The 26655-nt window shown below is 35.0% G+C and overlaps 2 protein-coding genes across 2 annotated transcripts; both read right to left on the bottom strand.

The window, feature by feature from the left end:
- Positions 1-2210: 2210 nt before the first annotated feature.
- LOC106768514 lies at positions 2211-19577 on the bottom strand. Its single transcript, XM_014653701.2, has 15 exons — positions 19133-19577; positions 18276-18678; positions 18012-18189; positions 17787-17926; positions 15914-16742; positions 15652-15752; positions 15209-15353; positions 15065-15133; positions 14878-14923; positions 13684-14156; positions 12655-12734; positions 10836-10971; positions 4199-4391; positions 2736-2818; positions 2211-2598 (listed from the first exon to the last, which is right to left on the bottom strand). The coding sequence occupies exons 1-15, from the start codon at positions 19221-19223 to the stop codon at positions 2476-2478; spliced, it is 3090 nt and encodes a 1029-aa protein (XP_014509187.1). The 5' UTR covers positions 19224-19577; the 3' UTR covers positions 2211-2475.
- A 4931-nt stretch (positions 19578-24508) lies between these two features.
- LOC106765984 lies at positions 24509-25573 on the bottom strand. The gene has a single exon (XM_014650746.1). The coding sequence runs from the start codon at positions 25571-25573 to the stop codon at positions 24509-24511; it is 1065 nt and encodes a 354-aa protein (XP_014506232.1).
- Positions 25574-26655: the final 1082 nt, after the last annotated feature.

Genomic DNA, 26655 nt, shown 5'->3' with positions numbered 1-26655 from the left:
GAATATCCGCTTAAAGAAAGAGTGAAAGAGTAAAAAATATGAGAGTCTCTCATGTTTCAATGTAATATCTACATCTACTTGTGCATGACACAAGAAGAAAAGAGAGAATGAGAGGAAAGAGCAAAGTAAAGCATCTCCCTCATACTTCCTTGTATTATATGCTTACATTTTTAAGGAGAGAAAAAGAGAGATGAATGAAACACCTACAAGTGTTTAGACTGTATTGTATTATAATCAAATCTTCTCGTAGAGAGATATAGTCTGAATAACTTGTAAGCATTCTATGATTGCAATTCTTAAGAGAATCAAAACACTTACAACTTAACTTTTTAAAGTTAAAGAAATTTAGGCAAGATCGTCTGGTACCAGGAGTGGTGTTAATACTCAACTGATCTAGGATAACTGGAGGTTACTCGCTAATCAGGGATAGCAAGAGTGGTGAAGAATACTACGCAACCAAGGATGGGTGAAACTCTAAGAAATCTTGGCAGGGTGCAAAGTACCAAGAGTAGTGTGAATACTCAACTGATTTAGGGTAACTAGAGGTTATTCGCTTATCAGGGCTACTAGGAGTGGTGAAGAATACTACACAACCATAAGTGGGAGAAACTAAACTAAATAAGGCTCAAAGGGATTGAGAGCGTTTAGGGATACTAGGAGTGGTGAATAATACTATGCAATCAGGAATGAGTTAAACTCAATTGTAGTTCATTGAATATTTAATGGAACTCTCTAAGTTAATTTAGAGGAGAACTAGATATAGCCTTAATAGGTGAACCAATATAAAACATCTTGTGTGTTTTCATCTATTAATAAATGGTGTAGTTGTGAAGTTCTTTAAAGTTCACTATCGCATAACGTGCTATACATTTTTTTAGTGTTTACTCTTCAACCTGAATGCATTAAGTTAGTTAGGTAAACAATCTAACTAAGACAATGTTTATTAGCCAAATGAAAGTATCCTACAATATAACGTACATCATAATCACATTGTAAGTTGCGAAATAGTTATGAAACACTATTTAACCCCCTTCAGTGTTTCTTCGCACCTTCAATTGGTATCAGAACCAACCTTGATGAACTAGTTCTTAAGAAAACCCAAGGCAACAATTCAAGGACCTACGAGTCAAAATCTGAAAGATGTCAAAGGGACATGATGTATAAGAGTAAAAACAAGACAGTGACTATGAGCATCTCTAGAAGGTAATTTATGGTCATCAAGAAGCAGGCTCAACATCTCTCACAAGAAAACCTTCTCTCCATTATCTTTAAAAGGAAATGCTCATCAAAGAAATCTTTGTTTTCAGAAGTAATGAAAACAAGAATTTTGAAGATATAGAGGAATGTATCTCCAATAAGCTGTAAAGCAACTATTTGGATCAATCACCAATGCTCACCACTCTAGAAAGAAATTACATGAAGAACCTTGAAAAAAGAGCTCATGACTCATACAAATCTCACACTTATCTAAAAAAGATAAGAAGTTGCAATCAAGGTGATCCATCGAAGAAATTGAGAGAAACCTTGGAGATTATGTCAACCATAGAGCTCGTTGTGGAAGAGTTAAGATGGAAGCTATCTCTACAAGTTGAACGAGTTGTTCAAGGCTAAACTATGGAGAAATAGGTACGAGTCACTACTTTTCTAAAATAAGAATTGTTATGATAGTAACGAGCTTGCAGCCACTACTTCACTCCATTTGCTTGATACCTGAGGAGTAGTATGAAAATTAGAAAGGGGATAGAGAATACTATAAGAGAGGGAAATTAGCACAATTTTCCTTCCAGGATCGATTGCCACATGCCCCCTCCTTGTAACTAACTTTGAATTTGTCTCATTGTGTACTAGACCTTCAATGTGAACATCCCTTTCAACATTTGTATTAATCATCACTATTTTTCTTCCATACATAAGCACTTATTTTTATGTAGTTCCCTAACATAATTTCAAAATTTTGATACAATTAACTTATTCTATTACATTTTTTGTCCACTCTCTTTATATACATTCTTCCATATATTACATTCTTCCATTATATACTTTAATAGTTTTTAATTAACTTAAACTATCATGAGATAACTTTGATATTTTTAAAATTAAAAAGACGCCGGAAGACATTTGTGGGGTATAGGAAGAATCGGCCATTAAAATTATTTGACATAATATGAATGCATGTACTGAATTGCAAAAACTATGGTACGTATAGAGGATTGACAAAGAGAATCAAATAAAATAAAATCCCAAATATCAACGAATAAAGAATATTCACTATAGGCCTTTCTGGAGTCTTTAACAATACAAAATCCCCATGACAATGGGTATATATGCCTAGCCACCAAACAATTGTATCTGTACACGCCCTACACCTAAGTTTTATACAGTTGGACATTGATGCAGAACCATATCTTGCAGGTTACATCCCACCAGCAAAGCCATAAAACGTGTTAGTCAATGTCAAAACCATAGCTGGCCACGTCATGTAGAAGAACTCTTTAAGGGTTGGTGAATGCTCAACACAACACTCCGCATCTCAGGGAAGATGGATACAAGTACAAGTTCCAAAATTGCATATGCAAGTTGCTTCACACATATATTAGACTGAACACAAGAAGATGGTGGAATTGTTAGTTTGGCAGAAAACTTTTGTAGAAGACAAAAAGAAAAATTGAAGGAAAACGGATGAAAGAAATTTGGAACAAGTGAATAGAGCAATGGTTATTGAGAAGAGATATAACCTGAGTAAAGTAGTATACATCTCGGGCACAACGTCTGTACTGCTTATGGCCGATTAGGCTGACTAAAGTTGTTGGAGCTCCATCTGGTAAGAATTGAAATTTTACAAGTCAAAAGTCTGGGAATGTAAACTCTCACAATGCTACTGCTATTCTCATTTACATCAACAAAAGATTCTAAAGACTGTATGAAGAACATGGATGTATCATAACATTCAAAGACCTTCTTCAATGATTATGCGATTACATATTCACAAAAAATCTCTCGAGAGAATATTAAGGGCCAAAAAAATCCATAAATAAATGTAAAATGAGATGTGCATCTAAGTTAAGTAGAACGAATAATAAATGCAGCTGTAACTTTGTTCAACAATCTCATCTAGCTCCAAATCACTGTAAACTAGCAATTGAACAACTAATTCTTTAACTAATTACAAGTCTTGTTCCATTTGTGGAATACGTGTAATTATGTGAAGTTTAGCTGTCATTCAATCTAAAAACACAAGAAATTTGATCAGAATATACACATTTAGAGGGTGGTATTCATATATCTGTTGGACAACTTTGCTTAATGTTAATTAGTTTTAAAATGAAATCTTAAAAAGTTTTTGTTTTCAACTTGTAAAAAGAGTATAATGAAAGAGTCTAATTACCAATAACTAAACATGTGTGACTACAACAAATAAACCGAGGTGCCAGTGCAAAATAATCAAAGATAACAGGGTGTTTCTTGCACTAACCTCTGAAGATAGATTAAATAAGCATGAAAGAATACAATATTACAAAATGATAGGATACGAGTTGTGGTTAAAATGAAGAAAGACAATGATGTTTCTTGTGAGCACAAAGTACTTACCAAGCAAGAAAAGTTTTATTGTACTGTTATACACCCAACTGTGTTTTATGGTAATAAATGTTAATTTTGAAAAGACATCATGAGAAAAACGTACAACTAGTATAAACAAGTGTACGTTAACATGGACGTGTGGTTTTGACAAGATAGTATAAGAGGTATAGTGATGAAGCCGCTATAGAGAGATGGCAGAAAAAACAATTAAAGTGGTTTTGACAAACGCAAAGAAGACTAATCGAGGCTCATTAAAAGAGATCTCATAGTGAATAATAAGTCTTATGATTTGGTTTATAACATGCCAAATGACATTGTGTGATTCCTGTACCAAGTTTAAGCCTAGTGAGATAAAACTATTGTTCAGTATACAGGAAAGGAGATTAAATAACGGAAAACACTTGATTATATAAATATGAATTTCACATATAGCATAGATGTGGTCGGTGATAAATTTGTCTTCCTCTAACCGGGAACTCGGTAAATGCTGATTTTATTTAGTCAAAATCTATATGAATATCAATGCTGTTGAATAAAATTTCAAAGTAGAATGATATCTAACCAGTAAAAAGCAATCCCAAACTAATCAACATATGATTCCACAGGAAATAAAACTAACCAAACAACAATTTCTTGATGTCACTTGCTCTACGAGCAGCCTCAAGCTGTTGCTCAAAAGAGCCAGACTCAGATTTTGAGAAGTTGCTTCCACCTGATCTGCTTTTTGTTTGAGAAGGCATTTCATCACTGTCACTACTTATCGTCCGAGGAGTCCCTACTCTTAAGAAAAACGTACCACCTGGCCAAAGAACCTGAAAACATGACAATACAAAATGAAACATTTGCACAAGCTAGCGTAAATGATAATTTTTTTTATCCTTTTTTCCTTGTCTTCTGGAGATTATTCCATTCAAATTCAAGAGGTAACTGTAAATTCATATAAAGATATTTCGCACAAGACTATTATTAGAAAAGAATTGTGCCCAAATTAATCTCAACAGCTGGTTTAAGGGGAAAGGATAACCCAAGTCTATAACTAATAGGGAAATACTTTTTGTCACATAAATAGTCAATGTGGGACATCTAATAATCACACACAACCTTGCATTCAAGAATGGCTATATGAAAAACTTTTATAATGCACAACTTATGCAGTTCAGTGGTATTTAAAAATCGAAAGAATGCTCAGATTTTTAAGGGGAACTTTTAAAATCCAGTTCTAAGCTAGGCTTATTTGGTTACTGATAAACAAGGAAATAAGGACAAGGTTTGGAATGTGTTAATAAGTGAACTTTAAGCCTAACTTAATCTTACAAAACCAGTTTGTAAGATGAAGATTACACTCACTTATATACTATACTTGCCCTTATCTCTAGTCGATATAGGACTTCTGGCACATCCCCTCATGCCAAGATATATACATCTCGAGCATGAAACTTGACTTTAATGAGTGGTCTAATAGCAGGTAGAACAATATACCTAATAAACAACAAATCTTGCTACAATAGGCTCTAACCTATGACTCTGATAGCATGTTAAAAATTGGGCTTTAAGACTAATTCAACCTCACAAAACCGGTTTGTAAGGTGAGGTTTGCATCCATTTATATATTATAAATTGTCCCAACCGTAGTTAGCTGTTATGGGGCAAAAAATTTTGTAAAGTCTATATATAGTCTTGTCCCTTGGGGTTGTGGGAATAGGGAGGATTGTAGTTTTGTAAACAGGGAATGTCCTCTGAGAGGAAGACTGCTTCCTTTGTAAACAATTGTTGAACAAATTAATTAAGGAATATTCAATGTAAAGGAGTTCTATCTACGCTTTCTTGGGACTTCTTTGTTTTCTGATCAAGGCACATAAAAAGTTTGGTTTGACGTGCCAGATCACCATTGCAAGGAATAATTGTGGAAAGTCATTTGAGTGCATTGGAAAGATGGGCCTATTAACAAAGGAAGGTTTTGGAAAATATGAAGATTGATCATTCCATTGTTAAGGACATGAAAGCGATCAAAGAACTCCTTCGAGAATTGAAGAAAGGAGAGAAATCGTAAAAAGGAGGGGAAAACTAAGGCAACAATGACAATAAAAGAGAGGAAAGATTGGTGCACGACAACAGATCTAAAGAAGAGGGAGGAGAGATGCCTGGATGAAAAGGGTCAAACTACATACCTTTGAAGAAAGCGATCAACTGCAGTGGATAGCACGTGTTGAAAAATTTTTTGAAGTGCAAAATATAATTCAGAAGGAAAATTGTGATTGGTTCTTATCAGCACAGAAGGGAATGCAAATCAATAGTTTAGGTTTTAGCACTAGAAAACCAAAAACCCATCTTGGGAGGATTTCACAACTGCTCAAAGTAGAAGATTTGGAGGTCAAGAGTGCAGTACTGTTTTCCGAAAGTTAGTAGCCATACATCAAAATGAAAAGGTTGAAGATTTCATTTTCATCCTGGAGTTCAAATTATTGGTGTCATAAGTTCCTCAAACATCATAAGATCAATTGCTGGGGTATTTATTTGCAGGACTACAATATAATATTTGAAATCAAATTCACCCACATGATCCAAGGGACTAGATTAGAGCATGGAAACTGATCGAGACATAGAAGAAGCTATGCAAGAACCATGACAAGTGGGTGGATTTTCATTCTATTCAATACCTCCAATTTTAAGTATCATGGAGGAGTTGAATTTTATCATTGATCGAGACTTTCTGAAATGCTAGTACCATAGGTGATAATTGGTATGGGCAGAACAACGAGCATTGGAATGCTAGACATTCACAAGGATCAAGAATGGAGGGAATGAAACCACGGACTGAAAATCTGAGGAACTAGAAACCTGTCATATGCAATGTATGTGCAGAGAACAAAAGAAGGAAGATTCTTTTATCGTAAAAGGGCTTCCAGCCTAGGGCACTGTTGTCCAGAAAAATATTTGAGAGTGATCATCTTTGTTGAAGATGAGGAATTGGGAGACGTGATGGATGAAAGATCAAATGAGGTTGGGGAATATTTGGTGAAAGCCCAAGAGAAGAACTTTGATCAAGAATGTCAGCAAATGGACTTGCACATTTTTTTCAGCTGGACGTATGACCCAGCCCCACGCTATGAAGTTGTAGGGAAAAGTTAAGGGAAGACCCATGATGGTTTTGATAGATAGTGGGCCAAGTCACATCTTCACTTCATTAGGGTTGGGAGAAAAACACCAAAAGCAAACACAAGGTTGTTGCAGGGATGTGGAAGTGCATTTGCAAGAGTACAGGTTCAAGGAGATGTTCCTTTTGTTTGAATTAGGAAGGAGTGGATTTAATCTTGGATGTAACATGGGTAGCAGCATTGGCAAAGTTAAGGTCCAGCGCTAGATTTCACCCAACCCTTTTGTAGTGAAAGTGATGCTTTCAAGAAAGGGGTTGGATAATGTTGTCTCAAAATAAGAAACCAATAGTATTTTCAGCAAAGCCTTGGCCAAATGCTCTTCGACGAAATCAAATTATGGAAAGTGTTGATAGCTTTGCTGCTAGCTATTTACCACTAGAGCCTTATCTATTGGAAGGGAAATTTACACAGATCAGAAAGGTTTGAGGTATTTACTTGAGCAAAGAATAACTACTCAAAATCAACAAAATCGACTGACAAAGTTGCTTGGATATGAATGAGATATAGTATATAAAGTTGTCACAACAAACAAAGTGATTGATGTTCTGTCACACAAAGTTGAAGATTTAAAGGGGGAAAGAACCAGAAGTGAATGTGTTATCTAAACCATTCTGGTAGGATATTCAATGAATTGATGACTAAGTGCAGCACGTCCCTATTTTAAAGAAAACTTGTGAAGATCTATAGGACAACCCGAATGTGCATGGCTATTACACCTTAGAGCAGAATTGTTTGCACTATAAGGGCAGGTTGGTTCTGTCAACATCCTCAAAATGGATTCCAACGTTGCTTCATGAATACCATATAACTCCATGCGGGGACACTTTGGAATTTTATGCGGTTACAGATGCATAGCTCAATCAGTCAATTGGATTGGTATGAAAAAAGTGATAACAGATTTTGTGGCAAGATGCTCATTTTCCAACAGAATAAAATTAAGTGTCATCACTACACGACCTTCTTCAACCTTTACCCATTCTGATGGAAATATGGGAAGATATAAGCATGGATTTACAATCAGTGTCGCCAAATCCTACAACTATGATATTATTTTGGTAGTGGTGGATAGATTCAGCAAATATGCTCACTTCATTTCCATCAAACAACCTTCTTCTGCAACTATTACAAAAAACAAATTCAAAGAAATGGTTAAGCTTCACGGCATCCCATCTTCTATTGTTAGAAACCAAGATCCAACTTTCCTAAGCCTATTCTAGAAGGAGATGTTCAGATTGTAGGGAACCGAACTCATCATTCAGAGAGAAATGGACAAACTAAGGTTTTAAATAGGACTTTGGAAACATAGTTATGTTTTAACTCCAAACAACTAAGTTGTGGGTTAATTTATACCATGGGCTGCATACGGGTTCAACACCAGTTTCCAAGGAACTGTTAAGTATATGTCATTTGAAAATGTTTATGGCAGAGCTCCCCTTCCCTAGCTAGGTTTGTACCACGGGAAACTGTTATAGAAGCAGTAGCATAAGATTTGATGACACACGATGAAGCTCCTAAACAGTTGAAATTTCACTTGGAGAGAGCTCAAGCACAAATGGTTAAATTTGCCAACTGACATAGGAAACCATCGTAGATCAAAGTGGGTGGTTGGGTATTGTTAAGAAGTGAAATTTAAGCCTAACTTAACCCCACAAAACCAGTTTGTAAGGTGAGTTGTACCCATTTATATACTATAAATTGGCCTTATCTCTAGTTGATCTGAGACTTCCAACACACTCCCCTCACGCTGAGATATATACATCTCGAGCGAGAGATTACACATTAATAGGATAATGATCCACTTGAGATTGAAACTGTAAAGATAATTCTAGAGGGCTTGAAAGATCCCTCTTACTCTCATTCTATACATAAGAAAGTTGTGATACAAAGTACATGATAAATAGAGTAACCCTAAACACAATATAATCATGATAAATAGGATAACCCTAGACACAATATAATGATGATAAATAGGATAAATATTAACAGACCCGATACCAGTGGAACAAAATGCCCAGGAAACAACAAATATCCCGATAACAGGTGACACAATAGGCTGAACAAACAAGAAATTTCAATAGAATAGACTTTAATACATGACTCTGATACTATGTTAAGAAGTGGACTTAACTCAATCCCAAAAAACCGGCTTGTAAAGTAAGGTTTGCGCCCACTTATATACTATAAATTGGCCTTATGTCCAGTTTATTTGGGACTTCCAATAAGTATTATATGAAAATTGTTAAGAAGTGGACTTTAAGCCTAACTCAACCCCATAAAACTGGCTTGTAAGATAAGATTTGCACCCATTTATATATATTATAAATTGGCCTTTTCTCTAGTCAATGTGAGACTTCCAACACGCACCCCTCACGCCGAGGTATAGACATCATCTCAAACGTGAGACTGGACATTAATGGATGGTCCAATAACGGCCCGATAGCGGGTGGAACAACATGCCCAACAAACAAGAAATATCGCTAGGATAGGCTCTAACCATAGCTCTGATACCATGTTAAGAAGTGGACTTTAAGCCTAACTCAAACCCTACAAAACAGGCTTGTAAGGTAAGGTTGACACCTACTTATATATTATAAATTAGCCTTACCTCCAGTCAATGTGACACTTCCAAAAAAGCTTCATCCTCACAGACAAGCGTCTATGCCTACAAGGTTACACTCAAAGCTATCAACATGTTATTATAGCCCATACATGTCCTCAACCAAGGGGGGCGGTGACTTATCGACTACAATATCTAGATACATCTCGCATACATCCAGTTTTCTATGTTTCACAATTAAAATTAGTTGGGAGTCACCAAGTCGAGAAAGAATTTCCACATGAACTTCAAGGGAAAATTTTTGTTTGTTTTCCCCATCAAATTTTGGATAACAGGATTGTACAAATCATGATGAACCAATACAACAAGTGTTGGCGCAATGGCAAGAGGGAGGACCAAAGATGTTTCCACAATACATGACTAGTTTCAAGAATTCGACCTTGAGTACAAGGTTTATTCTAGTCATGGTGGGAAAGCTAGGGGAATAAGGATAGGGTTTGGAATCTATACTATAGAAAGAGATTTAAGAATAACTGTAGTTAGTTGTTACAAGGCAGAGACTTCTGTAAAGTGTATACATATATATATATATATATATATATATATATATATATATATATAGTCTTATCCCTTGAAAGGAATATTGGTTCCTTTATAAATGATTGTTGAACAGATAAATTGAGGAATATTCAATGTAAAGGGGTTCTATCTATGCTTTCTTGGAAAGTCTATGAAAGGAGGAGGCAAAAGAGTACCAAACGGTAAGGGAATAGGAAGAAGAGTACCAAATGGTAAGGGAATGGGGTCCGAACAGTAGGGGAATAAGAGTGAAGGAGTCGAACGGTATCTACAATAATACCGAACAATGGTTGTAAGGGATGAAGCACCGACGATGTCTATACTAATACTGAACGGTGGCTGCAAGGGAGGATGGAATGAAGGGCCGAACGGTATAAGGTTGCTAATATCAAACAGTAGAGGATGAATAAAAAGGACGGGAAAGTTTGTTAGGTTGTTAGGGGGAGAGAGATAGTGATTATAAATAAACCTTGTGTGATTTTGTTGAATAGCTAGCCATTTACTTTGTATAAACAAGTATTGGATCTTGTGAGGGGGATTAGGCTCCCGAATCGTCATTGTATTTCATTATTCGTTATAGTGAATACATACATTTCAATTGTTCTATCTCATTTACTTGCCTTTGTGTGAGTGGGTATTGTGAGAAAGTTAAGCTTCTAACTCAGAAACTTAGCGGTTACACTATTCATTAACTGGTATAACATTGACTTCATGGCTCTGAGGTACTATGGATATGACAAATATTTTGTTCAATTATGGTATCCATTAACAAACAGCAATTATCCCATTACAACTATATCCGTGTTTTAGATATCCCCCATCCAACAGAGAAATGGTTATTTAATCAGGCCATGAACAACCAAGCCTAGTTTCACTATTGCTTATTTGTATTAAAAGCTTCATTTTTCTGAGTTGATATACAATTTCATCTAAAAATGTTTATGAAGTTTAAGCTCAATACTTACATCTTGGACCCATCGAATCGCCTGGGCAACAGTTTCCTCTCTCCGGAGCCAATGTATCTGTCGCACGAGCCAATCGTCAATTGCATCTTCCATCACTAGTTGTAATATCTGTTTTGACATCCAATAGACTTGCCTTCTGCATAAACATATATGGCAATTTAGCAAGTTGCAAACCCTAAATTAAAACAATTTGAAAATGTCATGTTGCCTAATATCTTATAATGTCAATAAATTTATCTTACGAGACAAAATTTAAGGCATGCTATGAATATTGAAACCTCTTGATGGTTACACGGCATGTACAATAAGCTAACATGAGCAGCTTAATTAGTAAATTATTCTTTTCAGTCAGGGGGTTAAAGGAATGAAGGTTGTGAAAGGTAACACTAGGATTTCTATCAGTAAATAGAGGAACTGAGAGGATTTAGTATCTGTGTGTAAGTTTAAGAGAATTGGTGTGAGCTAAAACTCTAAAGTTTTAAAACAAATACAACCTAGGTATCCATCAAAAGTCTTCTTCGACTAACTGGCCCTTAAATATAAAACTTATAATTATCAAGAATCTTTATTTCTTCCTGATTTCTTGTACAAGAAGAACCCAACCATTTGTGATTTGTGTCTCGTTCTTCTCTCAATCAGTCTCTACTCTTTGGTAGAACCCTAATCTAAAAGCTTTCCCAGCATCAATTAAGTGCACCTAGACTCATTCCCTACCTCAAAATAGAAAGTGGGGGAGCCCTTTGACCTTGAAGCATGGTGTTGGTGTCAAGAATTTTTTCAAGTTCTGAAAGCATCACTTTAAACGATTCCTGCCTATTTATGCATTTAATTTTCAGTTCATTAAGATTGGTACAAGCTCTAATTTCTTTACAACTTCTTGGATTACTTCATAAGGACTTGAACATTATGGGGTACCCTAGTCCCACATTGAGTAGCATGGGATGCTCCAAAGAGTATTTAAGTGCTTAATTCTCTTCCCTTAACCAGCTTTTAAGGAAGGTTTCTCGAAATACTTATCGATTGGTCCTAGAGCTAATTGTCAATGTCTCCAAAAGTGCTACCTACAAAGGGACTGATGAGAAAGGGCTAGTGAAGTGTGAACTGTCGAGGCATTGGTGCTATAATAGTGTGGGATGACTCAATAGAGTAGTCAAATGTTTGGTTCTCCCCACTAAACAGCTAGTTTTTAAGGGAGGGTTAGTTTATCTAGAAACTTATTCAATATAACCACAAAGTCAAGGTTATAATTAAACTCAATAGAATTTATTGAATTGAGATTTTGACATAATTGCATGCCTTTCACCTGAAAGTTAACCATGGTGAATTTACCAAAAAGAAGTCACGAGTTTTAAAAATATATTTATTAGAATCAAAAGTGGAAGGGCATCATCAAGATTTGATATAAATCAAAACATATAAAGTCAAAACAAATTTCCACCACCAATACAGAAAAAGCATAAGTTGAACAATTATCAGTCACGACTAAGCTATGCTAAATTTTAATAAAGAGAGGGTGCAAGAATCAGACTCTCGCCTACTTTGCCATGAAGGTTTCATATCATATAAAGTAACCTCACTCTAAAATCCTTAGCTGCTAGGTACAATGCAATTCTATGTATAATTCTTGCCTCTAACATCGTGCGAAATAACCTAGTATATGAAGATAACTTGTAATCTAGAAAAACACCTAAAATAAACATCAAAAGAAGCTTCTTCAAATTGATATAGGATTAAATACTTTTGGAATGTGTTCAGAGTTACAGACATTATTTCTAGCACATACAAGAAAGTTACAGAACAACCAGATAAAGTGGTATACCTTATCCAGCCTCTTTTCTTAAGCTGAAATATGTTGTCAACCAAGTCCAAAATAGGGACACTAACATTAGATGGGGTCCACTGCAAAAAAGGAAAATAACAAACTTGTTAATATTCTTAATGTCTTTTAAACCAGAAAAAAAAAAGGTTCTCATCAACGAATGAAAAGACAGGATCCAGACAATGTTCTGCTTCATGAAAATCCAAGTAAATAAACAGTCCTCATTTTTTCTAGTTTTCAAACAACTATTCTTTCCCAAAGGAGGAGAGAGCAAAAATGAGTGAGCAGCTACAGTAGACCACTAAGCACGCTTCCAGTAAGTTCTTGAACACCAATATGTTTGTTTCATGCTTCTCATTTTTACTTAATGAATGAAAAAGTTACAAAAAACAAAATCTTTTCAAAGTATTTGAGGTAACAGAATATTTAGACCTGAACAAGTCTATGAAAGCTAGGATGCATGGTAATAGCTAAGCTTAAAATATTTGGAGGATAAACCTATTGGCACAAACAAAATCCCTAAGAGAATAAAACTAGTGTTTTTCCAACCAATAATAAACCCAGTAAAACTGTAGAATCTTCTCTTTTTACTTGTTAAGGAATCATCAGATTTTTTTTTTTCAAATTTGGAGGATAAACCTATTGGCACAAACAAAATCCCTCAGAGAATAAAACTAGCGTTTTTCCAACTAATTAATGAACCCAGTAAAACTGTAGAATCTTCTCTTTTTACTTGTTAAGGAATCATCAGATTTTTTTTTTTTCAAAAAGGAAGAAAAGAGAGAAAGAGAAGTACTATGTTCTATGGTTTTCATCATGTTTCAGACTATCAGTTGTAAAGGCTGTTTCCAGCTTGACCAAATGGGCAGAATTCTAGCATGCATCTTAGTCCCAAAAACAATGACCAGCTAATAAATATACTAAGCACACAGCAGCAAGCACCAGAACAGGTATCCAAATTTCTCAGTCAATAGCTGAAGTGCAAATTGTAAACCAGAAAGAAAAGCAAACTTGGTTGACTAGACAGACCTCAGGTGGCCCTCCAATTGGATCCTCTGAATTATCATGAATCAGAATGAAATTCGTAGTAGGAACATCATTGCCAACCCTAGCTTCCACCACCATATCATGCTTTCTATCAAAATCCAAGTTGCTGGACTCTTCATCACGGTTGTTTAATGGAGGTGAGTAACCCTTTAAGATCAATGCATTGTCATAATGCGATCCACTATCTTGTGCTACTTCTCTAACAATACTCTCATCGTCAAAATTGTTGTTCTTTTCACCTTCCTCATTATCAGAGCTTAACACACTTTCTGCAGTACCTTGCCTTGGAATGATTTTGTCAATTTCATCTGAATTCAAGGTCAAGTTCCATGTGACAGTAGATGTAGAAGATCCCTCACTCATGAGGGATGATGAACCAACGACTTTTCGCCTCAAACCATCTGAAACCCCTTTAAACTGGCGTACAATATCATCCATTGCATCATCTACATTGACTGTTAAAATAAAATTCAATTCAAATATTGAATTTTGAATCAATACAATGCACAAATAACGTTTAGATTTAAAAAGCCATTTTCAAATTAGGATTAAGTTAACACATAACATAGAAAGTGAGTTTGGACCTAACTCAACCTTACAATAGAATAGCTGCCTAGTCCCCTATTTTATCATGCCCAACCAACCCACAACAATGCAAGAAAAGTTTCCAAGTCATGGGCTTGAGTCCTCAAATAACCCAGAAAAGGCACACTGGATAGGTACAGCGGGAAGCTTTTCTCCCCCTTGTATTCAATCTTTCCTTTTGGGGATCATTGAACTTACTTCCCTATGGTTAGCAATAATTACACCAAGACCCTAATCGATTCAAAAAGAGTTAATGTTCACCATTTTTATTTAATACACATAGTACGCTTAAAAGTAACAAAGCAAGGGATGTGCAAGGGAAATATGTGTAATTTATGAAACAAGTAATGCGTAAGTTATTTGCTGCTAACCTCAGTTAAAGTCAGTGTAATTAATTATTCCTTTTATTACTTTTTTAATGGTAACCAAACATTCAAAAGTTTAGGACTTCAAACATTTAAAAAACAAACTTGCCAACAAAAATTCCATTGACCTAGAAAATTAACAGTAAGAGCTACTATATATAGAATAGTTACAGCCTGAGCGTTTAATGGTATTATGGCATAAAACCAAAAGGTTAGAACCAGATACCTGCCAAGGTCTTCATCACTGAAGGAGATTTCCCAAATGAGTAGTTCTTCAGGGGTAAAGCAGAACAAAAATAGTTGTTAGATCATAGATTGTCATTGTCAACTTTCACATCCAATAGTGCCAAGCAAAAACTATATAAAGGTCCGTCATACGAGGTTGTGATAAGAAATACCAAGCAGATACACACCTTTGAGGAAACACTAAAGAAATCCCATACTTCATGTTGTTCGGCAACATTAGCTATTGATATGAGATCCTGAAGAAAAATTAATTATTAAAAATGTGTAAAAAGGGAAATTTGAGAATATTTATTGGACTAGGAATAAGATACCTGGAGATATTTATCAAGTTGAATGCAACGTTGATGTACAAAAGCGTCATCTGTGCTTGAGGAAAATATCCTTTTAGGAGGCAAATGCAGTGTGTAATTGGGAATATCTTTAAGGTGCCGATGCAATCGCTCAAAATTTCTGTATCTGAATATCACCGAAACAAAATATGATAAGTCAAAGCACAGATATAAAGAATGGAATAAAACAATTGTGATTGAACAAATTTATACTCCATGAAGATGCAGTCTGAACTCTAGTGGAAAGAACGATGAGAAAATAAAATATATTATTTTCAGATTCTTGCATTTAGTTTAATGGGCTTCAACCTTAAGTAAAAATAATTACACCTTGTATAATTGAGTTTTCTGTTAAATTTCAAAAACCAAACAGAGACAAATTGTTAACAACTGCTATTATAAAAAAGAGTATGAAAGAAGTAAACCTTCTTTTTACAAACCAAGTTTTATTTTGTGCATCAGTCACTGCAATTGAATAAACAGCAAAACATGTGGAGCCAAGTTTCTCAAAATATGCTCCCAACACCTGCAATGTATAAATATCAAAAACAACAATCGAGTACCAACAAAACTCAAAACTCATTCCGATTCATAAAAGGCTACCGACTGACAAAAGAGATTCTATATCTATTAATAATACATTTTAGAATACTATATCTGAAAACTATTACAGCCAAAAGTGCTTACCCGGCACCGGAGCTTAGGAACCAACGGCACTTCTTTCCTAACAACCATGTCAGAAGAACTTTTTCCCCGAAATCCTTCACCATGCCTCTCGAATTCGGGGTTATAAAACTCTGGAATTATGGGGCCTCCTTTATTAGTTAGGATTCCCAAGGAAGAAGCACTACTGGACCTCTTCAGTGGACTTTTATAACCATCAGTAGCAAGATCTTTTACAAAAGATAATTCTTTGTCAGGGTTTTGAGAGGATTCCGAAATTTTTGCAGTTGCAATACTTTGTAGGGAATCTGAACCCAAGGCATGCAATGGTGGAAGAGAAGACTTCCCCTCTGCAACTTCATATTTTCCACGTTTACTTGCTGATGTTTCCTGAGCCAGTTTTCTCTGAGGCAGTGAACTGTCTGTAGAGGGACTCTTGGCAGGAAGATCCTGAAAGCCAGCTTTGATAATTTTGTTCTCTTTCCTTTTGTAATTCCTTCCCTTTGTCCACATGTTCTCCAGATTCTCAGGCATAAGAATTTCAGTTCTCCTCTGAGTTGCAACCTCCAACATTCGTGCCCAATCAGCAGGCCTGGTCTGTGAAGATTCTTGATGGAGAACATTACCTTGCAATGATGTCCCTCCTTGATCACTCATTTTAGCCAATACCATATCAGTACCTTGATTTAATGATGGTTGCTTATTAGAGGGTGTGAGATTGTTGGGTCCACTCTCACTGGCAACAGAATGTCCATGATGACCTGCTACATTAGTTGACTGATTACTAACCATACCTTCCGTACCATCATCATTAAGGAGAAGAATAAGAGCTTCAATCAGTTCATTAATATACCTAATTATCAAAAGAAAAATGTTATTATGAATGGGAATTACAAAAATTATAAAGAAATGCAGTTAAAAAATGCAACTCCAATTTCTCCAGTCTTGTAGATGACTGACAACACAATATATTATTTAAGATGCAAATGCTCTACAACATTTGTGCACAAAATGTCTTCAATTGTCTCAGCTAAACAATATGCGTTACCCTTTTAACTCTACATATAACAAACAGTGACAGTAATCTTATCCTACTGGGTAAGGCCAACTACACAAATCACACAAACCATATTTGGCTGGATTAGGAATGAAATTCTCAATGATATGACTAACTATGAGATGTGTTTTAATAACGTTCTCCAATTTATTTCTTGGTCTCCCTGTACCAATTTTCAGTGTTAAAAACATACACTTTTACTCTCTTTACTGGTGCCTCCAATACCTTATTTGCACATTTAAGCAATTATTTTTCACTTTTTACTTAACAAGTGCCATATGTTCTTGTATACAATCACTTTGTATCCTATGCCTTCTTAGAGGAAGTCCTTAAAGGAAATCATGATAGAAACTTATTCTTATAGGAAGTTGTTAAGTCTTGTCTCCGAAAGTTTTCAAGTTATCACATTCTTATTGGCTGTATAGCTTAAATATAAGTCACGTTAATGCCTTTCTTTCCCAAAGTCATCCGCAACACTTCTCTAGATACTGGATCATTTTTTTTTAAGTGAATTAAATAAAATCACTTTACAGTTAAACATGCTTGGTATAACATACATAAATATTACAAGGTAGGCAATCAAAGGGCCCTAACACCGTTTGAAATATAATTATCGTTCCATCCTATATTTTACACCTTTCACTTTCAACCTACTTAACCAAGTAAACTTAAATATGATTTCAACAAAGGCTAGGAAAAAAAAAAAAACTATTTTTCTCAAAACCGCACAACTTTAAATCTTGAACGAAGCAACCTTCAAAAGAATTGATACTGTTATGATACACCAAACCTCAACAAAATTGAATTATTAAATATAAGATAAAATATTCAACAACATACCCAGGGCTTGCCAAATTCATAATAGGTTGCATTACCAAGCAAGTTAATAATTCTCGAGCTATAGAACGAATCACAGGACACTGAGCTTCCCGTTGTCTTAGTACGGTAGCTAAAACTGCACTCATTAGCTGCTGAAGAACCTGACAGAAAGAGCATTCATTAGATATGATACAAGACATCATTATAAAAGGAAATTATTATAACACAAGAACACTCCACTCACACCTTGTACTCACTCTCAGGAGATATTAGTGCCGGATGTAGCTCCTTAGAATTCAATAGATGGAATTTTAATCTGTCATCCCTCTCCTCAGAAGATAATGTTTTCATAACATCAACACCTATAGCAGCTTGATTTCTTCTGAAAAGTTCTATATGATCACCTATTAAATCAACCAAATCCCTGAAATGTAAATGAAAGATAAGACAATTAGTAGTTTTTATAATACTTTCCCTGACACCGAATACAGGAGATGGAAAACCAGATACCTTGTCAGCAAGTCAACCAGGTTTATCTCTTTAACCCTTCCAGATATTTCAGCTAGAACGTCCATGATTATTGCCCGAATCTGCTCTGGAAACTCCTTGTCAGGAGTAATTTCTGAGTACCACAAATCAACCACGAAATCCTTCAAAATCTTATCAATGAACTCTCTCATTGCAGCCTCCACAACAGGGGAATCGATTTTTCTCTTCCATTTTGCAGGGGGGGGTAAACTAGTGAGACGCGAATCCTTCAAAGACAACTGCTTTTTCTCCAAATGAGATAAATAGGTCAGCGGTTTAGGCTGTTGAACCTTCCAACGGAACTCCACCCTTTTAAAAAGAATACGCAGCCCCGCAACAAATATGATCGACATGGGTAGATTCATCCACATTGATTTACTTGTATCTACAACACATAATCACCATACAGAACATAAGCTCAAAGGAATAAAAAAAAGCAGGCCCATTAAATAAGAATCATAGTACACGCTTTCCTCCTTTCCCATTAACAAAGACAAGATCACAGAAACACTTCAATTGAAATCATAACTAAAAGAACACCATAAACAGCCACTCTCTACAGAACAAGACAAGTTACACACTTGCAATCAAAATATAATACAGAATCACAGTGAGTTCAGATAATCCATATAATTTCAGTTCCACACTCTTAAGCATTACTAATGAACTCAAGCAGCATTAATACAGTCCAAGGAAGCTACTAATTCCAAAAAGTAAATCAAAATTGAGAGTGGAAACATGAAATTCGTTCACTCATTCACTAATTACACACTAATACTATACTAAAGAGAAAGTCCTGAAATGAAATCAAAGGAAATCAGAAGAAGAGGAAAACTTACGAGTTAGGAAATAGGAAACAGCGAATATACATAGGGCCCACCAGAGAGTGCGGAGCTTGGCCTCTTGGATCAGATCATTCACACTCTCCATGCCCCCGACAACACCGATTGGAACAAACAAATCACCCTCTGTGTTCTACACTGTTCAAACTTCGATTTCAATTTCGATTCCTTCGCGGGTTTCGATAAACAACAAGAACAGCTGGAATTTGATATCCCCTCACCCCACCAACAATTAAACGTTGATAACAAATATAAATTTATATGCTTTACGACTTTATGAGTTGGTCACTCGCGCAAGATCATCGATCGAAGATAGTTATGAAAAGAAAAAAAAAAAAAAAAGATAAAAGATAACGTGCTTAACATACGGTGAAGATACTGCGACCAAAATTTCGAAGCCTATCTTTTGGAAATTATAATTCCCTTCTCCCTCCGGCAATAATTCAAGTCTACCATTAATCTATGTTGTTATAGATTATAAATTTATAATTATTTATATTCATTATCATTATTACTGGTAACTGTTACATGGTCTTACTTTTCCATAATCTATCTTTTTATTGATTATAAATTATAAATATTTATACTAATTATCATTATTACTGGTATACTGTTACAATGTTTTACTTTTTCATTTTTTTTTAATAATTAGGGTATTTTCTCCAATTAATTTACGTACCAGTCTCTTTCCAAACCAATTTTATCTCTCTTTTTTTTCGTATCTTTTCTAACGATCGTATTCAAAACAAAATAGTTATGCTCGATCAACTAGGATTATTATAAATTCCTACTTTAAGCTTTTAATAGAACAATGTTGTATTCATCGATTCAAACACTGAGTGGTGTTTGTCTCTTCTAATAAAATGTTTGTAACACATATGAAAGCCATTTTTTTTTATTTTTTTTTGCCAATGTACTTAATAGGGGTAAAATAAATTTTGTTTCTTTTTAAATTAATGGGATACTTTATTTTTTTTTATTTGGTGTATGTTGTTTCTTTCTCCTCTTTTAAGTTTTTCTATTATTGTTGGCGATAGCTCGGATTCACCTTGAGCATATTAATGGTATAGGCTAGGTTTAATATTAAAAAAATAAACAGTTTAATATTATTTTTTTAAATATAATATGAAAAATTATTTAAATAGGACAAAACAATTCATTAAATGAAAAAAAAAAAAACTAGAGTTATCAAAATTAGACCTGTCAAAACGGATAACTTGGTCCGATCCAACCCGACTCATCACGGGTTGGTCAGTTAGTGAGTCAACTCAACTCGATCTATTTATTAGCGAGATAAAAAAATTTGAACCCGACCCCACCCACCACGGATTGGTGAGTTAAACAGGTTGACTCATTGGTTCACTTAATTTTTTTTCACCCTCTTCTTCTAAGATTCTTATAACTTGTTACTTCGATCGATGAAATTGAAATAGTAATAATTGAACCAATTGATATAAAAAAAATGAAACAAAAAAAAAACTTTATTGTTATATATTCTAAGCTATCAAATATAAAATTTTGACAATTTAGTTTAATAAGACATACAAAACTGTTTGACTAAGAAACTATATATAGTCGTTAACAAAAATATATAAGAAGAGTGTAACTTTTGTATTCTTGATCTTGTTGCATTAAAAGTTTTATCTACCAATCATTCTTTTTTGCATTACATTATAATTTTAGATTTTTCTTGGAAGAGTAAAAGTTTAAGTATGAAGTATTTGGTGTGCACACTTTTAGGATAACTAAGCGGATTGTTTTCCACTATTTTAATGTATAAATATTTATTTAAATAAGTAATAAAAGGGAAATTAATAATAAAACGATCTTAATTATGTACATTTTCACGAATATTGTTAATTTTCTTTTGTAGGTGATTGAAGACTTAGGACAAGGAACTCTTAAATTGTGAAATTCTATTTTGTGCAACACAAATGTGCTTAATATATTTTTAATTTCAAATAACAAAATTAACTTATAATGCTCAATGAATTTGTTCTAAAGAGTAAAAGGTTCATGAAGTGACAATTCACTTAAAAGAAAGTTACGTGCTGATTGAATTTGTGAAAAACTAAAAAGGCAACCAGTTAAAAGTTAAATAAATGATATAATTAAAATATATTTTATTCTGTATTAAGGTGTCTTTACGTAAGTTTAGAAATGGACCTAAATACTATGAAATTAAGGTTAGACACGCCTCTTTATAAAATTAGGTTAAGACAACAACTTTACACGGAAAGAAAAATAGAAATTGTCTTAATAAAATTATTTTTCTTATCCAAAAATTTGTGAGAACTAATAGATACAGAGGAAAAAATTTTCATGTAATTAAGAAAGAAAAGTGGTGTGAATCACTACAAACTTTACATTAGTTTTCTGTGATATTGTATGTTCGAACTTATACCACCTTTTCTTTTTTCATTCTTATTACTTTCTTCAATTTGAAAAAGTAATAAGAATGAGAGGTGTTAAGCTTGTATAATTAATTAATTGTTAGTCAAAGTATGTTTCTAAATTTTAATTTTTCAACTTTTAAAATTCCAAAATCTATTTACTTTTTGGGTTTTTTAACAAGTTTTTGTTAAACTGTGTGTAGTAGGAAAGAATTATGTAAAGAATATTGTAGAAAGGGAGAGGACTTGAGAAAGTGAGGTAGTTTTTCTCATTAAAAAGGATGAATGGAATACAACAAAATATATATATATATATATATATATATATATATATATATATATATGAAGAAAAAAAATGGAGATTAGCTGTCAAAGACAGTTATTACAGTTGAAAACTTTAGATTAATATCAAAACACCTTTCTTAATCTAAATTTTCTATGAATTTGACACTGAGCAAATTCCTTAAATTCTCAAATCTATTTTGTCTCAAGACTTTAGTAAAAGCATCAGCAACTTGGACTTCTATGAAGCAGTGTATCAACTCCAATCTCCCTTTGATGACTTAATCTCTCAAGAAATGAAACTTGGTATTAATGTGCTTGCTTCTTCCATGGAAGACTGAATTTTTAGACATACTTATAGCATATTTATTGTCTAGTCGTCTCTGCAGCTGCAATGTATTTCGCCTCGCATGATGAAAGAGCAACCACATTTTGTTTCTTAGAGCACCACGAAATTGTTGCTCCCATGTATTCTAACAAGTAGCCAAATGTGCTTCTTCTGTCAACCTTATCACCACATCAATCAAAGTCGCACCAAACCTCCAATGCTCCATTCGTGCGGTCAGATTTCTTAGGAAAGAAAAGACCAAAACCTGTAGTTCCTTTTAGGTAACGTAGAATATGTTTGGCAGCAACTAGGTGTGACTACCTAGGATCACTCATAAACCTACTTATTAGCCCAACTCCATAGCTAATATCAGGTCTGCTATTGCAAATGTACCTGAGAGATCCTACGATCTGCTTATACAGGGTGGCATCCACCTTCTTCTCATATGTTTGATCAGTCAATTTCAGATTTTCCATTATTGGTATTGAAGCATTGTTGCACTTTTCCATATTGAATCTTTTCAATACTTCGTTTGTATACCTCCTTTGATGAAGATACATTCCATTAGCTGTTTGCAAGAACTTCAGTCCCAGAAAGTAGCTTAAGTTGCCAAGATCCGTCATTTCAAATTCTTCTTTCATTCTCTTCTTAAATTCTTCAATTTCATCCACTGAATTTCCTATTACGAGCAGATCATATACATACAAGCAAATCAACAAAATACCTTGTTGTCCAATAGCTTTCAAATAGATTCCAAATTCCATAGTGCACTTCTGAAATCCAAGTTTGATGAGCAAAACATTAATGTGGTTGTTCTAGGCCTGAGGTGTCTGTCTGAGACCGTATAAAGCTTTGTTCAATCTGTATACCTTCTGCTCATCTCCTTTCTTCTCAAATCTTGGAGGTTGTCTCACATAAACCTCTTCTTGTAAAGACCCCTTCAAGAATACTGATTTAACATCCATTTTGCAAATTTTCCATTCTCTAAAATTGGCCACTACAATTACCAACCTTATTGTTCTAGCCTTGCTACTGGTGCAAAAACATCTGTGAAATCAACTCCAGGCTTTTGCAAAAAAACCCTTTGCAACCAATCTGACTTTGAGCTTTGCAATTTCTCCATCCGATTTGTACTTGGTCTTAAACACGCACTTAACTTCAATGGGTTGTTTGTGTTGAGGCAGTTCTACCATCTCCCAGGTTTTATTCTGCTCAATTTCCTTCAGTTCCTCCATCATAGCTTCCTTCCACTCCTTTATATCAATTGCTTGCTTCCAAGTCAAGGTTTCTACATCAGCTAAAAATGTAAAATGAATAAGATCACCCGAGCTGGTTATAGCACTATGTGCAAAGACTTCATGATCTGTAAGTCTAATGGATGAAAATCTTGTTCTCTGTGACCTTCTATTATTGGCTCCATTATCAGCGGTAAATTGTTCAGTAGAAGAAGAATTTTTATCTTCTAACCAACTTGGCACACAATCTAGTTTTAACTTAGCCTCAACCTCCTTCCAATCAAATGTTGCAACCTCATCCACTATCACATCTCGGTTAATAACAATTTGCTTCTTTTCTGGACTGTATAACCTGTAGGCACCTATTGGATGATAGCCAACTAGAATGAGAGTCTCACTTTTATCATCCAACTTCTTTCTTCTTTCATTTAGGATATGTTTGTAGCACACAGATCCGAAAAATCTTAAGTGATGTGTAGTTGGCTTGAATCCGGACCAAACCTCCTCAGGAGTGATAGAGCTTTTGTTGGACTTCTGTTGAGCAAATAGACTACAGTAGAAACAACCTCTCCCCATAGACAATGCAATAGTTTCTTACCTTTGACCATGCATCTAGGCATGTCAAGTATCATCATGTTCCTCCTTTCGGCCAAATCATTATGTTGGGGTGTATATGGAGCAGTCACCTCATGCACAATTCCTTTATCATCTCAAAACTTGTCCATTTCGATAGAGTTAAATTCTCCCCCACCATCGGTCCTGAATATTCTAACTTGCAAACTAGATTGTCTCTCCATCAACAAGCAAAATTTCACAAAGTGTGAGTACACCTCTTTCTTTCCTCTTAGCAAGTAAACCCACATCTTTCTAGTCAATTCATCTACAAAGATTAAAAAATACTTGTTACTTCCAAGTAATGATATGTCAAAGGGGCCACAAACGTCTGCGTCAACAACATCAAGTGGCTGCTTTGCTCTTTTAGGTGTAGACTTCTTAAACTTTCTTCTGGCTTGTTTCCAAATAGCATAACCTTCACAGATTTCATCTAGAGTAGTTATCAAAGGCACTCCCTTCACCAATCCTTTGCTTTTTAATTGACTCAGGCTCTTAAAGTTTAGGTGCCGAATATGTAGTGTCATACCCATCTTTCTTCGTCGTCATTCATGGTGGATAAGTATTGTATTTCTACAGCATTCAAGTTTACCTTGAATGTTCTGTTCCTGGAAAGTGGAGCTTTGATCACTGGGTGTTGTTTCCTGTCAAACACCTTTATGTGATTTTGGTGCATTGACATTGTATACCCTTTCTCCAGGAGTTGTCCCAAACTCAACAGATTGCTCTTCATTGTCGAAACATATAACACATCATCCATGTAGGCAATCTTGCCATTCTTGCATGCGATCAAGACTCTGTCAATCCCTTCCGCCATAATCGAGCTATTATCCGCAAAACTCACACAACTTTTTAGGCTTGAGTCAAGATTCACCAACCATTCTCTTCTTCTCGTCATGTGATTAGAGTACCTCATGTCCAAATACCAACTGCATGAGTCATCCACTGCATGTCTTGTTTCGTTTAATAGCAACACGTGTTGAGGTTCTCCATCATCTGATGCATGGCTCATTTTGTTTGACAACAACACATGTTCAGGTTCTCCATCACACCTACCCAGCGCATGATTTGTTTCTTTTTCACACCTGTCCCATGTCATTCTCCAACATAAATCTACTTTAGCTTGCTTTATCGTGCTCATTAATAACACATGGTCAGACTCCGAATCACCTGTGTTTTGTGCAAGATTCGCCGCTTCATCATTCTTGTTCTTCTTCATATCTTCATTGTGCCAACACTCTGCATAATAGTGGCCATATTTCTTGCACGTGTAGCATTGAATGTTCCTTTTATGACAGATCTTTCTACCTCTACCCTTGGACTGTCTTCCGCCTCTTTTGTTTACATCTTTCTCGACACTAATATTTTCTTCTTTGAATTTTTCATAGGAATTTGTATTTTTTCCTCTACCTCGTCCACTTCTTGAACACCCTCTGCCTCTTCCAGATCCACGACCTTTTACTTTTTGATCAGATCTGGCTTGCAAGGCTTGATTTATGCCTTGATTTGTGCTTTTATCCGCATTTCTTCTCTCAATCAGCCTCTGCTCATGTGCTTCCAATGAATTCTGCAGTTCTTCCATCCTCATAACTTCAAGATCCTTACACTCTTCTATTGCAACGACTATATGGTCATATTGAGGAGTTAAATTCTGAGGATCTTCTCAACAATTTTCCTATCTGTCACGATTTTGTCACAAGTCCTCATTGCGTTCACCACAACTCGAATTCTTCCAATGTATTCTACAATTGTTTCGTGCTCTCTCATGCACAAAAGTTCATACTGCCTTTGTAGAGATTGCAGCCTGATTTTCTTCACTTTTCCAGAGTTGCCATAACCCTCTTGCAATATATCCCAAACCTCCTTTTTCGTGACTGGCTTTGAGACCTTTTGGAAGATAGCTGCGAATATACACTAATGCAACAACATTCTCACTTTGCAGTCTAACCTCCTATTCTCCTTATACTCTTTCTTCATTTCTTCTGTATCACTCTTCAAAGGCTCTCTAAAACCTTTCTTTACGATATCATCTACTTCTTGGAAGCCAAGAATTGCTTCCATTTTGACACACCAGTCATCATATCCTTTGCCCTCAAACACTGGCAGGTTGTTGTGAATCACTCTAGCCATCACTTCCACAAGACTCTCTTCTTGATGAATTTCTTGAACTATATCGCTGTTAGACTGATATAGTTTCATCGTTCCAAGTATAATGAGACTCAAGTCTTTTGAAACCATATCCTAATATTTTGAGAGGTATAAATTTACATTTTTGTAATCTCAAATCAAGTATATTTTGATAATATCTATAAACATTCAATTTTATTAAAGTTTAACATATAAATTTACAATAAATTTTTTATCATAATAAATAAAACGTCTTCAAAGAAAAACGTCTTTTTCTTTAAATACCTTACATAATATATATTTAGAGGATGGAAATTCATAAAAAAAAAACACACATCATGTAGTGCTATCAAAACGGGCCATCGGCCCAACCCGGCTGGATCCATCATAGGTTGGTCACTTAGTGAGCCAACTCAACCCGATTCATTTATTAATGAGTCAGAAAAATTCGAATCCAACCTAATCCACCATGGGTTGATGGGTTAAACGGGTTGACTGACTTAAGGGGGTTACTCCCTGTACCTCCCCAATTCCAACCCCCAC

This window comes from Vigna radiata, chromosome 7 (genome assembly GCF_000741045.1).
Source record: "Vigna radiata var. radiata cultivar VC1973A chromosome 7, Vradiata_ver6, whole genome shotgun sequence".
In the NCBI taxonomy this organism is placed as follows: Eukaryota; Viridiplantae; Streptophyta; class Magnoliopsida; order Fabales; family Fabaceae; genus Vigna; species Vigna radiata.
Note: the sequence above shows the minus strand (reverse complement) of the source record. Positions and strands in the feature narration are given on the sequence as shown.

What these genes read in the sequence shown, in the direction of transcription:
- LOC106768514 (XM_014653701.2), bottom strand. Translation starts at nt 19,223, where the DNA reads ATGGAGAGTGTGAATGATCTGATCCAAGAGGCCAAGCTCCGCACTCTC. An exon ending in TGTTTCCTATTTCCTAACTC is followed by an intron (nt 18,679 to 19,132) that starts GTAAGTTTTCCT and finishes TATGTGTTGTAG; the next exon opens with ATACAAGTAAATCAATGTGG. An exon ending in ATGTATACTACTTTACTCAG is followed by an intron (nt 2,599 to 2,735) that starts GTTATATCTCTT and finishes TCTTGTGTTCAG; the next exon opens with TCTAATATATGTGTGAAGCA.
- LOC106765984 (XM_014650746.1), bottom strand. Translation starts at nt 25,573, where the DNA reads ATGAGGATGGAAGAACTGCAGAATTCATTGGAAGCACATGAGCAGAGG.